The 16,526-nt window shown below is 40.9% G+C and overlaps 1 protein-coding gene across 1 annotated transcript in view; it reads right to left on the bottom strand.

Moving 5' to 3' along the window:
* LOC126335869 (G-protein coupled receptor GRL101-like) overlaps window positions 1-16,526 on the bottom strand; it is a 697,223-nt gene that overhangs the window by 514,544 nt on the left and 166,153 nt on the right. Inside the window, exon 3 of the mRNA XM_049999341.1 lies at window positions 12,906-13,109. Within this exon, the coding sequence (XP_049855298.1) occupies window positions 12,906-13,109 (204 nt within the window). The remainder of the gene's footprint in view (window positions 1-12,905; window positions 13,110-16,526) is intronic.

The raw sequence follows: 16,526 nt of genomic DNA, 5'->3' as shown, positions 1-16,526 counted from the left end.
TCTGAGATCACGACTGTGGGCCATCAGTTACATTTCATTGCTGCCATGTCGTCAAACGACGCTGTTCAAGTCTTCCACGTTATGATCTGTTGCTGGCTAGCTGTCATGAACGGAAAAGAAAGAGACCAGAGGATGCAAACTACTGCTACGTGGTCTTCCGATTGTATTTTCCACATCACAGGTTTTTCTATTAGGTTCCCCAATAATCCAATAGTCATGATAGGTGATCGTGACATTTAATGAGCGTTTTTAATTCTGCTCAAGTTTCGGACACCATGTTGTTGGATAAATCGGTGAGGCAAACTGAGGAGCTACTTTATTGAGAAGTAGTGGCTCCAGTCTCGTCAACTGACATACAGCTGGCAGAGCGTTGAGCTGACCATATGGCCCTCCGTAACCGCATCCAGTGGATGCTGTGGGCTGAGGATGACACGGCGGCCGGTCGGTACCGTTGCGCACTCATGACATGTTCCGGCAGAGTTTAGTTTTAGTGTTTTTTGCAGTCAACGACATTAGGACTGAAGTTATTAATTTCGTCTTTTGCCCATTCCGAGTACACTTCCGAGTTTGTTTTGCCTTTCCTAGCTATCTGGAACGGAGAAGACAAATATGGATTCAACGCTATCAGAAGGAAGTAATGATACAACCTCAGCGGTCACATATGAGGGCGAGGGGAGAAAAAAGGAGGGAGCTGAACGTACTCCAATGGGGGAAAGGTTGTTGTAAAGGCTTTACGTTTACTGTTATTGAAAGACTTTTGGGCAAATTCAGCTGTTGCTGTAGAATGGACTATGACATCGTCAGAATTTAAGTAGGGTGGCAAAATCCATGAAAGCGAAAACACTACCAAACACCGTCTGTGACTGGTGTCACTAAAGGATACATTTATGCCTTGTTATGAGTTGGAGTGGTAATCGTTCAATATGCAGTAGTGTTAATTACTGGGGTACTGTGGTTCGATAGGTGCTTAATGTGTGGGCGTCCTATTTGTAAATCCAGCCTTGTACCATTAAATTGTAACTGGATAATCGAATCTGAGTTTTAGTCGTTCTTGTCACTGCAGTCACCAGCAGTGATAGGTAAATGGTGAGCATCGTATACAATACGCACCACTGATCACGATCTCCATCACAGGGTTTCATCCGATTTATTAACTTAAGCTGCCGTACAGATGATTCTATCCAAAATGAATGGTGTAGCAATCGCATCCATTCGACCATGGGGAGCCTGATACATTAATACTATAATATAATAATACACTTCATAATTCAGGTCTTGAGTGTTAGCCGTAGCATTGTTTCTAATGTGCGCCGAACTGGACCCATATTTTCACAACACATATAAATGGTAACTTGAATAATAGAAGTTCAGTGAGGCACTCCATGGATGATGTTAAAGAGAGAGAAGTTGCAACGCCGACAAACTGCAGGAAGACGTGCAGAGGATCAGCGGGTCAACGGTTTGTGCAAGAATAGAAATTGACCTTCAACAACAAAAAATAAAAATAAAAAAGTGAAGAATGTCATGATTTACAGCCAAGAACTGCTGGTAAAATTTCGTTATTGAGTAGCCAGTTTCGGTCCACAAATCATCACCAGTTTCATAAAATCGTTTACAATATTTCTGTCTGATACACTCTCACTGTCTGTCGCATTTTCTAACTGACGATGTAATTTTTATTTGCAACAGAGACGAACTGATGCCTTTTATTATCTGACACCATTGGTCTTGCTACTATGACGATGTAGATGTTTTTATGATCCTGATGATGGTCCATCAAAACTAGTTGCTCACTAAAGAAATTTTATAAGCTATTCTCGTCTGTATATAACATTTGCGAGCTGTGGGGCACCAGCTTCTAAAAACAGACAATTGTAGCATGTCGTGCATAATACTGAATGACCGAACGCTTGCAGAAGAATTGCTGTAAGCAGTAACACCCACTGAATACGTGTCACACCAGTTCGATATAAAGCAAACGTAGTGAAGATAGAAGCCATATAACGGATCTTAAATGAATAAACTTTCATTTTCATATGCAATTCTTGTCACTCATTAACTGTATGAGGACTCACCCTCACGAGCACTAATACATCTTCTATTCGATGTGACAGTGAAGCAAAATGGCCTCCTGATCTCATATTGTGCCATGCCTGAAAACCACATTATATCAGATGATGAAGATTATCAATTGGAGGCTTGTGTGGCTGCGTGCGCCTTCCCATCACATTCCAGATCCGCTCTGTGAGCGACATATCGTGGAACTGCTTAGACCAGTAAAGGATCGGTATGTGCCTCAAAGCATTTGTGTTATGGAGTGCAGTGCGAGGACTTTGATTATCCTCATGGAACATATTGAAAGGAGTCAACTTGGGTACACTTATACGTGGCACGCGAATATTGTAATGATACTAATGTGAACCAAAATCAAACTATTATATTGTAAACGATGTGTGTCTCTGATGGGCTTATAGAGTGGATCTGACTTCGCACGACCGCAGAGCGAAAGATACTGCTTCTGGTCTGAGACTGTAGTGATGGAGTAAGAGCGCGTTTGACGCACAGAAATTAGTGTGTGTCAGTCTGTGACCCAAAGAGGATGCCGTAGGCAGTTTTGTGTTGTGCTCTGTAAAGTCCCCAAATGTTTGATCATTTTGTAGGAATTTTCTCATACCAATATTTTGTGTTACACAACACGTAAAATAGGTAGTTAAGACGATGAATGATTTTATAATGGAATGTAAAGTGACATGACAAAATGTAAATTTAATTGTGACAAGAAAGGGTTACTGGTTACTGGACTGATATTACAAAGAAGCTTTATGAGTGCATGTATTATTGGAAATATAATTGTGGAAGTAGAAACCTTCTCGCAGTTAAGGTAAAGAAGTTAATTTTTTATTATTTTCATTTTGTCAGCGAGTTTGTGTAAATGAGTTGTTTGATAATCAGCAACAGTAAATTCTATGTTGAGTTACCCCAGAAAGTACATAAACAGATTTGATGTGTAGCCTGGTTAGACATTTCCCTTTCATAATGTTTCTAAGATTTGTTTACAAAGGTATACGTAATTTTAAGATTTGTCTTTATGCTTTTTAGTGATGTTAGGTAATACTTAACATATAAATCTAATTTCTTCTGACTACGTCAGCAAAGAAAGTTTTCATTTATTAAAAAAGGGCGTAATTTTTTTGAGTAATGTAATGGTAATTTTAAGATGTTTTGAAACGACAAACTTAACTTCGAATACAACCTCATTATTGAATAAGCCAGTGTTAGTGATTCAACCAAATCACTACCGTCTCCATGTCCAACTCATATGTTTTTTAAAGACATTGAATTTTTACTTAAATATTTTCATTTATCCGCTAAAAGAATTTCATGTATATTTCAAAGTATTAGGACAGCATCGCACACCACTGAGCCTGTAGCTAATATATTTTATTTTTCTTCATGACAGAGCAGAATATAAACCGATCCACCATTGTTGCTTTAAAGGTATGACTATTTAATTTATTTGTTATGTCCAGAAGGACTAAAGTTATGAGTTTTGGACAGGGCCAGATGATTCAGTACTTAAGGGGCTGAATGTATTTTGCAGTGACTGTATTTCCGTATTGGCATTAGGAGTCGCATTGCCCAATCAGTTCGTATAAAGCTTTTCTAACAATAACACAGGGTAAGCACACCAGGTACAGTTACAGCAGGCCACACGATTACCACTGTTTTGTGTGCGTTCCCAGTTCAGGCATTCATTTAAGTAGTTCGGTACATACAATTTTAAAGAAAGTTATAATTTCAATTTGTAGCCTGGTCTTCAGGCCTACGACAGTTGCGTTTACCATTCTTCCTACATGCTGGTGAGCAAAATTACTTCCAAATTTGCCGTTCTTTGATGGGGAAGATAGATCCGCAGTAACAAACTGGCCCTGTTCAGAATACTTTAAATTCAAATTCAGCAGCTCCCACCCTACAAACATCACAAATAAAACTGCCATAGTACAAGAAAAATGCATTTTATAATTGGAATTATTTCACGAAATTTGTCGTGCTACCAATAGACAGGGAAAACCGTGGCTGGCAATAGCAAATTCTAATTTATTACAAACGAAACCATTGTTTTATAGCGGCAGCCACTCAGCTACCATCTTAAGATGAGTAAAATAAAACTGCTGCAATTAATTTTGATTTCTTTCTATATGAGCCGCATCTAATCTATTTAGGATTGTCCTAAGCGTTCCTATGCTTGCCCAGGTGCATACCCTCTTTATTATCACCGGTTATCCCAGTACGTTTCTTCTTTGTTAATTTATGTAATTTTTACGGATGGAAGGCAAATACGGTAAATTTTAAATTGGCGCTATTCTAAGGAATTGAATCTTAGGTTCTTCGTGTGGTACTTGTTACACAATTTTCGTGCATCATTATCTAGATTATTTTTAGAATACGGTATCAATCCATAAAGCAATAATATTACTTTCTGGAAACTTTCGTTACTGTTCGCGATGTGGTTTCGAAATCCTTTTTCGCAGATGAATAATCAAGCTAAGAGCTTTTTCCTTGCCATCTAAGAGATTCCCTTTGCTGTCTACTTTTGCAAGAACTTTTCAGATATTGAAATTAAAACTCCTCTACAAAGACTACAACTACACTTACTCACTAATTTTATACAAGAAAAATCATGAAACTCTGCAGTCTAAATTTACTTCATGACGTCGGATCTGTACTATTGCACGTAATACCAAACCATTTGTTGTGTCATGTTTAATATAAGCACGGTCCACAGTCACCCATCTTATCTGCTTACCAATAATGATTCGGCACCCGGTTACCAGCGCAACCGATAAACGAATCAAACAAAATAGACCATTCCAAGAAGAAAATGTAACGTTGCATTTTTACTTGATTTAGCTCTGCTTTACGTACTTGATTCCTGTGGTGATCACTGCGACTCGATCGCTATTTCCGAATAATCAAGATGGGGAAGACAGCAGATTTCTCAATTTCAGAGTCTCTGTCTACTTTTTTTTTTAATTGCGGATGAGTTACGTGTAGTAAAAATTAGCACAGAGAGATACTATAACGCCATTATAGTGAACATTATGTACATATAGCGTGAGGCAACTAAGAGACGCCGGCCGCGGTGGTCGTGCGGTTCTAGGCGCTCCAGTCCGGAGCCGCGCTACTGCTACGGTCGCAGGTTCGAATCCTGCCTCGGGCATAGATGTGTGTGATGTCCTTAGGTTGGTTAGGTTTAATTAGTTCTAAGTTCTAGGGGACTGATGACCATAGCAGTTGAGTCCCATAGTGCTCAGAGCCATTTGAACCATTTTTGAACTAAGAGACGCAACACCGAACACATCTACAATATATAAAAATAATGAGGCGCGATTCTCACGAAGTCATAGCGGACAATATGGCGACTTCCCAGACTTCAAAAACTAATAATTATCGTTTATAGTCACCGAACTAGGACACTATCTTTTTTTTTTTTTTTGTAATGGAACAATATACTTTTTCAGTGGCTTTCTAAGAGAACTTCGACGACATAACATGTATAACACTTGATCAAATAGTATCAAGTTAATGCCGCAAGCCATGGCCCCTCCTTCATGAGAAGAGGTTACACAAATATCTTCCCTGCTATCTCAAATGTAATCAAACACGTAATTCCGTTACGTTTCCTGCGTTTATTTTGACGGCTGTCGTACCAACTGCTCAAAATCTTGACCTTGTGCATTGCTACAAGCTATACAGCGATACTGGGAAAACCACACTGCACACTGAATTTAAACTGGAGCTAAGATCAAAACAGACCCGTGTTATAAGGCATTTCATGCTTTGGGAGGAGAGGATATTTCTCAATAGACCTTTTGTTTTAATTTTCGCCACTAATACAAGTACAGAGTTAAGTTTGGTGGGTGCACAGACTATTCAGCGTTTTCTGAACGACAGTTCCATTGCCCTTCACATATTCTCTTAAGAGCACTGGTTCGAATTCTGCTTCGGGCATGAATGTCTGTGATGTCCTTAGCCTTAGGTTATTAGTTAGGTTTAAGTAGTTCTAAGTCTAGGGGACTGATGACCTCAGATGTTAAGTTCCATTGTGCTAAAGCCATTTGAACATATTCTCTTAACAGGATCTGCCATTACATATGAAGAATGGGAGGGACTGTTGGTCCCACAGTTGCTGCCATATGTCCGGTCTGTTGTCTTCCAACAACTGCGGTAGGAGCCTGTCTTACGAAGTCCTACCTTACAATGTCGTGTGAATATAGATCCCCACCTATAAAACAGGCATCAATGGTGTGGGCCGTGTAAAACACGGAAGTAATGTTGATGGACCAAGAGCGTTGTTTTTATCCGCTGCTTCGGATCAGCATGGATTTTCGACTAACGATTTGTGGATTTTGCTCAGATTGACTTGCCCATGTTCTGTAAACGGGAAATAGATTTTCCGCATCACATTCCACGTTTTGTAGATAACATTCAGAGAAGTGTAGCGAAGTTTGGAAGTCATTGTTATGAAGCTGTGTATACACCGAAATGTGAAGCGGATGTAAGGCGATGGAATGTAGCGTTTCCAGAACACTCGTTTAGTTTATCTCTTTCGTACCTCCGAGACGCTCCTTACTGACCTTTGCATTGCGTGTTACTGTTGCTGTAAATTTTATTTCTTCACCAGCTGCTCTTTTCTTTCTGCAACGTGTTTTATTCACCACACTTCCAAGTTTCTAGAACTTTTTTTTCTAACGTTTGCAAAGACAGATCTTGAGTTCTTAGATACTTTCCACCATACAACCGCACTTGCTGCTCTAATAGTTTGGTTACATTTGCCATAAGCGATATTCTCGTTTCAGATTATCGAATGCGCTTACAACAATCAACGGCAAGACACAGTCTGATGGGCTTGAAGCTATACACAAGAAAGATACCTAAATTACACGTTACGTCTTAAGTTTTCTGTATCAGTCTAGTGGCTGGTTTGATGCGGCCCGCCTCGAACTGCTCCCTGGTGCCATTCTCTTCACCTCAGAGTAGCACTTGCAACCTACGTCCTCTATTATTTGCTGGATGCATACCAACCTCTGTTTTTCTCTATAGTTTCTACCTTCTACATCTCGATCTAGAACGATGGAAGCTATTCCCTGATGTCTTGACAGATCTCCCATCATCCTGTCCCTACTTCTTGTTATTTTTTCCGTATACTACTTTCTTAGACGATTCTGCGGCGAACATCCCCGTATTTTATCAGTCCACCCAATTTTCAGTATTGCTCTTTGCTTACATCTGGAACAATACAGCGGACGTTTGTGGAACCTCTTCTCTTGACGATGAAAAAGTGGTTTGCAGGAGCTGTTGTCTTGAAACTATTTAATCAATATCTATATATACTACGCTGGTGAATTTCTCTTAGAAGTTTCTTTAAGATGCCACAGACAAACGTTCCAGTCTACAGTTCGTACAGAAAAAAAAATCGATGTCGTAATTCGGCGACTACAAGCGATAAATTTTTTTTATGAATGTCAGGAGGTGCACCTTATTGTCCTCCATAATTTGGCGGAAACAGCACATCGATATAATCATTTATTGTGCTTATATTTGCGTTGGCCTGTCTTAGCTGCGTCACCCTGTGTGGAAGTCGATGACGCAAAACGTATCATTCTGTTACAAGGTAAGACTGCCGCAGCATCTTACATGACACCACAGTAACTTTTTCTTCTTTATTTACAGCATGGTCATTAGCTGCCTGTATTGATGTCTTAGGCTTACGAACTGTAGTTGAAACGAGAATCACACGAAGGGACGCTGATCAATATTCCTTTGCAATCACCGTTCCCGTCAACATGCCTTCTCCATTTTGCCACCTTACACAATTTTATCTTTGGGTTGTTGACTGTTTCGTTATGTGGATGTAGAATCACCCACAAAAAGGTTAAATGTATTGATTTCTGATACTTTCTCAGACAAGTTGTCTGATGCTACCTACTGGTTGAAAAATTCCGAGAATGAATCGCCTCCCCACATAGTACACTTTTCCTAAAGAAGTAACGAAGTACACTATGTTATTATATCAGCAACAGTGTCTGACTTTAAAAACGATACATTGGGAAACCGATTTATTTTAGTGCAAGTCCTCATTTTCTTGTTATTTGAGCACAAGCAGTAGCCAAATCGATTACGAATTCAAACCGCTAGCATAATTGCAGAACAGAGGCCAAAGTCATATCAGTCACTAAAGGCTGAGTAAGTGATAACGTGATGGATCAGTTAAACTTTATCTGCACCCACGTCTACATCTACATATATACTCCTAAAGGCTCAGTATGGCGCCAGTACTAGTGATTTCCTTTTCTGTTCCACTCGCAAACAGAGCGATATGCCATCGTACGAGCGTAATCTGTCTAACCGTATCTTGATGGCGGTTTTATGAGGTGTGCGTTGGCGCCAGGAGAACCGTTGTGCAGGCAGCCTCAAACGCCTGTTCTCTAAAATTTGTCAACAGTGTTCCTCCAAAAAGAAAGTCGCTTTCCCACCAATGATTCCCATTTGAGATCCCGAAGTATCTCCGTAATACCTTCGTGTAGTTCGAACTCAACGGTAGGTAACGAACCTAGCAGCCCGTCTCTGAATCGCTTCGATGTCTTCCATTAATCCTATCTGGTTCTAATCACAGTCATTCGAACAGTAGTCAACACGCACTAGTGCCCTAGACGCGGTCTCCTTTACAGCTCACCCACACTCATCTGTGATGTACTCATCTGACACTCATCAGACCAACCAGAAATTTGTTTCCTCCTAGTCACTCAACGAGAACGCCTACAAACACACCACAGCATCATCAGCAAAGAGCCGCAGACGCATACCTACCCTGTCCACCAGATCATTTGTGTATACAGAAAATAACAGCGGTCCTATCAGACTTCCCTGGAGCGCTCCTGACGATACCCTTGCCTCTAATGGACACTCCAAGTATAAAAAAACATGTTAGGTCCTGTTACTTAAGAAGTCTTCGAGTCATTCACATACCTGGAAGCCGTTTTGCAGGCAGCCTCAAACGCCGGTTCTCTAAATTTTGTCTACAGTGTTCCTCCAAAAAGGAAGTCGTTTTCCCACCAGTGATTCCCACCAGTGATGCCCCTACCTCCGTTAACAATCTCCAGTGTGGCACCGTGTCAAATGCTTCACGGAAATCTAGGAATATGGAATCCGCCTGTTTCCCTTCATTCATGGCCCGCTGGATCTCTAGTGGGGAAAGGGCAAGATGCTTTTCGCACTAGCGATGATTTCTAAAACCGTGCTGATTTGTGGACGGACGCTTTTCTCTCTGAAGGAGATTTATTGTATTTGAACTGAAAATATGTTCAAAGATTCTGCAGCAAACAAATGTTAAAATAATTTTTTTGTGATTCTGCCAGTCCGTTCTTCTATCGGTCTTAGCTAAAGGAGTCATCTGCGCGTTCTTCCAGTCGCTTGGGACTTCGCGTTGGACGAGAGATTCAATGAACGACACTAAATCTTTCTCTGACCAACATTGACGTTATGCGTTAAAAAAGGAAGACGAACGAAAATATTACTTTACTGTGCGAAACTCAGGAGACAAATTCTGTCTCGCGACAATGTTATGCACTGCTTAGATGCTCATGCTCGACAGCAGGCTTCTCCCCATGTCCCACGAGACTCGTTTCGTGCTGGCAGCTCTCGAGCTGCACTCCACCCTAATGACGTGACGCTAGACTTCCTGTTTGAGCTGCACAGTGGCTTATGTTCTTGGAACGTTCTCGGCTTAAAAAAGGGTAGCGCCTCACTTCAATTTTTGAAGCCATTTATCGGCATTTCACATACTGCAACAAGGGACAGATCGAATTATCAGTTTACTTATCGATCTGAAAGAGAACTGACACCCATCTAGACTTTGGAGCTGCATTTTTCTCATCTAGCTAGAACCCTGTCTTCGATTACCCACGTAGTATAATGGTCAGTCTACCGGTTTATATTAGCAGCTGCGCTAGCTGGCAGCTTTTGGAGAACTGTAAAATAGGGCTCTTAGCTTATGTCATATTCCTACCTAACCACAGTAAGAAACGTACTGGCAACCGACGAGGATGTTACAGAACTACCCCCTTGAGAAGTAGGAAATAAAAGGCAAAAATAGGTGCAGTTTCTGTTATTACCAGAGGCCGGCCGGAGTGGCCGTGCGGTTCTAGGCGCTACAGTCTGGAGCCGAGCGACCACTACGGTCGCAGGTTCGAATCCTGCCTCGGGCATGAATGTGTGTGATGTCCCTAAGTTAGTTAGGTTTAAATAGTTCTAAGTTCTAGGCGACTGATGACCTCAGAAGTTATGTCACATCGTGCTCAAAGCCATTTGAACCATTTTATTACGAGAGACGTTTATTGTTAAATAATAAATATCTGAAAGAGTTTATAATACCTAATGTTCAAATTAAAGGAATAATCAGGAGGGTTACAATCATGAGTACATTAACCGTAATCTGTATAACACCTCAGCTCTCCCAGAATGTACCTTAGCTGTACACTGCACCTCGAGAATACGAAAAAGTAACAGAAAATAAAAGTCGGATCTTACCAGTACCTCAGAGAAGGTATAAGAATTGTCATGTACGCCATTAAGTTAGTAACTCTTATCACTTTTATACTATAATGAGCCAGAATGTATAGCGAACTCTTTTCTGGGAGTAACGATATTCAAATTCCGGCAAGCCAATCTAAATTGTTTTCTTACATACATCACTGAAGATCAAAACCGGGATGTTTCCTTAAAAACGCCACTGTCACTTCTATGTATCCTTCGAATGACTTGATGTTCGGTCTCTAGTGGCATTGATGATGACGACACCCGAAATCTAGGTTCATTTTCTCTTTCCCTTTATCTTCAGCAAAAAATTGGGAGTGGAGGAATGTGAAACGTTTGACACCAACTTGTTCATCAAATTGTGGAGGGGGAGTGTATCCTAAGTAGTCCTTTGGTGTTATTAGTGAGAAGTGGAGTACGTTGAATTTCACAACGAACGAACGATAGCCAGAGTATACCAACCAGAACCAGAATTTCCAGTAGCGACGTCCAGAGTAAAATTAACTCTGCAGCGACGGAAGAATATAGGTCCATTTAATATAACTGCTTGAGCTGTTCAATTTCCTCCAACATTATTTTCGAGGCTAATATGTTTGTAGACAGGGATGCGGTGGCGGCATGTGCATGCCTTCACATTTTTTATTTTTTAGTGTCAATTGCCACTTTTAGCACGAAACAGATATCACTTATAAATCATTTTGCAATTGATTTTGATCTTCTGGTGATTTCAGAAGACGGTAAACTGCAGCATCATCTGCAAACATTCAAAGAGGACTATTCAGATTGTCTTCTAAATCGTTTACATACATCAGGAACAGCAATATACTTACGCAGCTCATTGATTTACAGTCTCTGTGAAAGATAGGAACGAAATACCAAAAGCAGTTGTTGTTAGACATTAAACACCTGCAGAGCATCTGATGTTTGACGTATGGAAGCTTCGTAACATCTCCAGAGGCGCAGCGTGTTCTTAAAGAAAAATGCTTATTCCATCCTTAAAAGCACTATTTTTCTGTGTATTGTCTGAGAAATTACAAATGCTATAACATGTATGTGAGTGGAATGTGCTTTCAAATTGCTCTGTTGAATGGGAACAAATTACAAACTATACTATATTTCTCATGGTGACCAACGTCAGCGGCAGCTAGAAAGAGAAGCCTTCTCCTCCGTTTCGCTAAACCTGCTAATACTCAATACAGAAAATCGTCTTCGAGACAAGTACGTACGTTGGATTTAATTAACGGCTAAGTCTTGCTTGTCTCCCAGCATCACTAGTCGTTTCAAGTGAGAGCGAAGAGTTGGAAGTGGTAGAATCTTATTCATTATGCTGTGTAAGTAATTTCAAACATTTGGTTAAAGCACTGTTAAAGGAGACCATGCTTTACCGATTTAAAATATTTTTAAAAATTAATGCTTCAGAAAGGAGACCTCAGCAGGAGTAAAAGAAACCTGATGATGGTCTGTCGTTTGACTGAAAGGTAGTTTTACTAAATGACACAATACTATTTCGGTAAATCAAGATTTTTAAAGGTTAGTTTAAAGAATAATGAAAGAAAGTTACGTGTGTCGATGAGACCTGGATAAATTCGAAGTTCTCATACAGATTAAGGAGTGATCAGGTAGCGATGTAGAAACACAGTTTTATACTGTAAACCATTTCCACACTCTTACAATATCTTTTTAGTTATCAAATGTGAGTAGCGGAGTGCGAGAAGCTGACAAAAATTGCAGAAAGGTAGGAAATGAAGGAGATGGGATCTGGATTGACTGAAAGTTTCAGAGGGAGTAATAGGCAACGACAAGAGGAAACAGGAGAATGTAATAGAATAGAAGATGAATGTCTAGGTTGGAGAGAAGACATATTAAAGGTAGAGAGAAAAACCGGGACAAGAAGTCAAGAGCCAGAGAAATTATTGGATAAAAGTAATTATTGGATAAAACACGAGATACTAAATTTGATTGATGAAAGGAAATATGGGAATTTAATAAGGGAATCAGGGAAAAAGTAATACAGACACCTAAGGAGTGACAGAAAGCGCAAGGCGGCAGAGCGGAAATGGCAAAAGAACAAGTGTGAAATTGTGGAGGCATGCGTGGTGGTGTAATTGTAAAGGCGTAAGCACCTAATCGTCCTACCTCCCGTTCAAGTCTCGTCGACAAATTTTCAGTCTGCTGGTACTAGTTTGGTTTGTACATTTGCTCTTATGTCAACGTGTAATTCAGGATTAAGAAGGATCTAGTATTAACAAATGAGTCGAGTCGAGTGACAGGAGACTACCAGGGAGCAAGAGCCGTGCGACGGGACTCACCGCACTGGTGGACGCTCTCGTCCTCGCCCGCGGGGCAGTCGGGGACGCCGTTGCAGAGAGCTCGCTCCGCCACGCACCAACCGCCGCCGCAGCTGAACACGGCCGCCGCCTCCGTGGCGCGCCCCTCCTCGCCGGGCGACGTCGCGTTGCACGACCACCACGTCGGCCCTCCGCCGCCAGCGCTGTCGTTGCCGTGGTCACCCCCTGCGGGCACACATTGCGGACACTGGCGGTACTGAGCACTTACGGTGATCGAACGTCTAAAGGAACTGCAGTTCAAGCGAACATCGAAGATAATGTCCAGCTTCATACCAAAAAACATGAACTTACAACACATCACTAACAGAGCAACAGGAAACCGATCTGGAAGAAAAAGCATTAATTGTGGGAGCTCACACTATGGAAAAAGAAAAAAAAGAGACGTACTGGAAACAAAAGAAAAATCTGATAGTTCCGAGTAGGACTCACGCTCTGAGGGTACCGCACACACTTTATTGCGCACAACGACGCGCTGAACCGAGACGCAACCGAATTTTTTATGGGAAAACTCTTAGAGTTTTTAAATAAAACACTCTTCATAAATATTCTACATCTCCTAACGAGAGTCCAGTTTGTTGATACCGTCACTGTAGAACGGTTCAAATGGCTCTGAGCACTATGGGACTTAACATATATGGTCATCACTCCCTTAGAACTTGTTGTTGTTGTTGTTGTTGTTGTCTTCAGTTCTAAGACTGGTTTGATGCAGCTCTCCATGCTACTCTATCCTGTGCAAGCTGCTTCATCTCCCAGTACCTACTGCAACCTACATCCTTCTGAATCTGCTTAGTGTACTCATCTCTCGGTCTCCCTCTACGATTTTTACCCTCCACGCTGCCCTCCAATGCTAAATTTGTGATCCCTTGATGCCTCAAAACATGTCCTACCAACCGATCCCTTCTTCTAGTCAAGTTGTGCCACAAACTTCTCTTCTCGCCAATCCTATTCAATACTTCCTCATTAGTTATGTGATCTACCCATTTAATCTTCAGCATTCTTCTGTAGCACCACATTTCGAAAGCTTCTATTCTCTTCTTGTCCAAACTATTTATCGTTCATCTTTCACTTCCATACATGGCTACACTCCAAACAAATACTTTCAGAAACGACTTCCTGATACATAAATCTATATTCGATGTTAACAAATTTCTCTTCTTCAGAAACGCTTTCCTTGCCATTGCCAGTCTACATTTTATATCCTCTCTACTTCGACCATTATCAGTTATTTTACTTCCTAAATAGCAAAACTCCTTTACTACTTTAAGTGTCTCATTTCCTAATCTAATTCCCTCAGCGTCACCCGATTTAATTTGACTACATTCCATTATCCTCGTTTTGCTTTTGTTGATGTTCATCTTATATCCTCCTTTCAAGACACTGTCCATTCCGTTCAACTGCTCTTCCAAGTCCTTTGCCGTCTCTGACAGAATTACAATGTCATCGGCGAACCTCAAAGTTTTTACTTCGTCTCCATGAATTTTAATACCAACTCCAAATTTTTCTTTTGTTTCCTTTACTGCTTGCTCAATATACAGATTGAATAACATCGGGGAGAGGCTACAACCCTGTCTCACTCCTTTCCCAACCACTGCTTCCCTTTCATGCCCCTCGACTCTTATGACTGCCATCTGGTTTCTGTACAAATTGTAAATAGCCTTTCGGTCCCTGTATTTTACCCCTGCCACCTTTAGAATTTGAAATAGAGTATTCCAGTCAACATTGTCAAAAGCTTTCTCTAAGTCTACAAATGCTAGAAACGTAGGTTTGTCTTTTCTTAATCTTTCTTCTAAGATAAGTTGAAGGTCAGTATTGCCACACGTGTTCCAACATTTCGACGGAATCCAAACTGATCCTCCCCGAGGTCCGCATCTACCGGGTTTTCCATTCGTCTGTAAAGAATTCGCGGTAGTATTTTGCAGCCGTGGCTTATTAAACTGATAGTTCGGTAATTTTCACATCTGTCAGCACCTGCTTTCTTTGGGATTGGAATTATTATATTCTTCTTGAAGTCTGAGGGTATTTCGCCTGTCTCATACATCTTGCTCACCAGCTGGTAGAGTCTTGTCATGACTGGCTCTCCCAAGGCCGTCAGTAGTTCTAATGGAATGTTGTCTACTCCGGGAGCCTTGTTTCGACTCAGGTCTTTCAGTGCTCTGTCAAACACTTCACGCAGTATCTTATCTCCCATTTCGTCTTCATCTACATCCTCTTGCATTTCCATAATATTGTCCTCAAGTACATCGCCCTTGTATAATCCTTCTACATACTCCTTCCACCTTTCTGCCTTCCCTTCTTTGCTTAGAACTGGGTTGCCATCTGAGCTCTTGATATTCATACACGTGGTTCTCTTCTCTCCAAAGGTCTCTTTAATTTTCCTGTAGGCAGTATCTATCTTACCCCTAGTGAGATAAGCTTCTTCATCCTTACATTTGTCCTCTAGCCATCCCTGTTTAGCCATTTTGCACTTCCTGTCGATCTCATTTTTGAGACGTTTGTATTCCTTTTTGCCTGCTTCATTTAGTGCATTTTTATATTTTCTCCTTTCATCAATTAAATTCAATATTTCTTCTGTTACCCAAGGATTTCTAGCAGCCCTCGTCTTTGTACCTACTTTATCCTCTGCTGCCTTCACTACTTCATCCCTCAGAGCTACCGATTCTTCTTCTACTGTATTTCTTTCCCCTATTCCTGTCAATTGTTCCCTTATGCTCTCCCTGAAACTCTGTACAACCTCTGGTCCTTTCAGTTTATCCAGGTCCCATCTCCTTAATTTCCCACATTTTTGCAGTTTCTTCAGTTTTAATCTGCAGGTCATAACCAATAGATTGTGGTCAGAGTTCACATCTGCCCCTGGAAATGTCTTACAACTTAAAACCTGGTTCCTAAATCTCTGTCTTACCATTATATAATCTATCTGATACCTTTTAGTATCTCCAGGGTTCTTCCACGTATACAACCTTCTTTCATGATTCTTAAACCAAGTGTTAGCTATGATTAAATTGTGCTCTGTGAAAAATTCTACTAGGCGGCTTCCTCTTTCATTTCTTAGCCCCAATCCATATTCACCTACTATGTTTCCTTCTCTCCCTTTTCCTACACTCGAATTCAAGTCACCCATTACTATTAAATTTTCGTCTCCCTTCACTATCTGAATAATTTCTTTTATTTCATCGTACATTTCTTCAATTTCTTCATCATCTGCAGAGCTAGTTGGCATATAAACTTGTACTACTGTAGTGGGTGTGGGCTTCGTATCTATCTTGGCCACAATAATGCGTTCACTATGCTGTTTGTAGTAGCTTACCCGCATTCCTATTTTCCTATTCATTATTAAACCTACTCCTGCATTACCCCTATTTGATTTTGTGTTTATAACCCTGTAGTCGCCTGACCAGAAGTCTTGTTCCTCCTGCAACCGAACTTCACTAATTCCCACTATATCTAACTTTAACCTATCCATTTCCCTTTTTAAATTTTCTAACCTACCTGCCCGATTAAGGGATCTGACATTCAACGCTCCGATCCGTAGAACGCCAGTTTTCTTTCTCCTGATAACGACATCCTCCTGAGTAGTCCCCGCCC

The sequence above is a fragment of the Schistocerca gregaria genome, chromosome 2 (genome assembly GCF_023897955.1).
Source record: "Schistocerca gregaria isolate iqSchGreg1 chromosome 2, iqSchGreg1.2, whole genome shotgun sequence".
NCBI classification, from domain to species: Eukaryota; Metazoa; Arthropoda; class Insecta; order Orthoptera; family Acrididae; genus Schistocerca; species Schistocerca gregaria.
The sequence above is the reverse complement of the archived record's forward strand: the minus strand, read 5'-3'. Positions and strand labels throughout refer to the sequence as shown.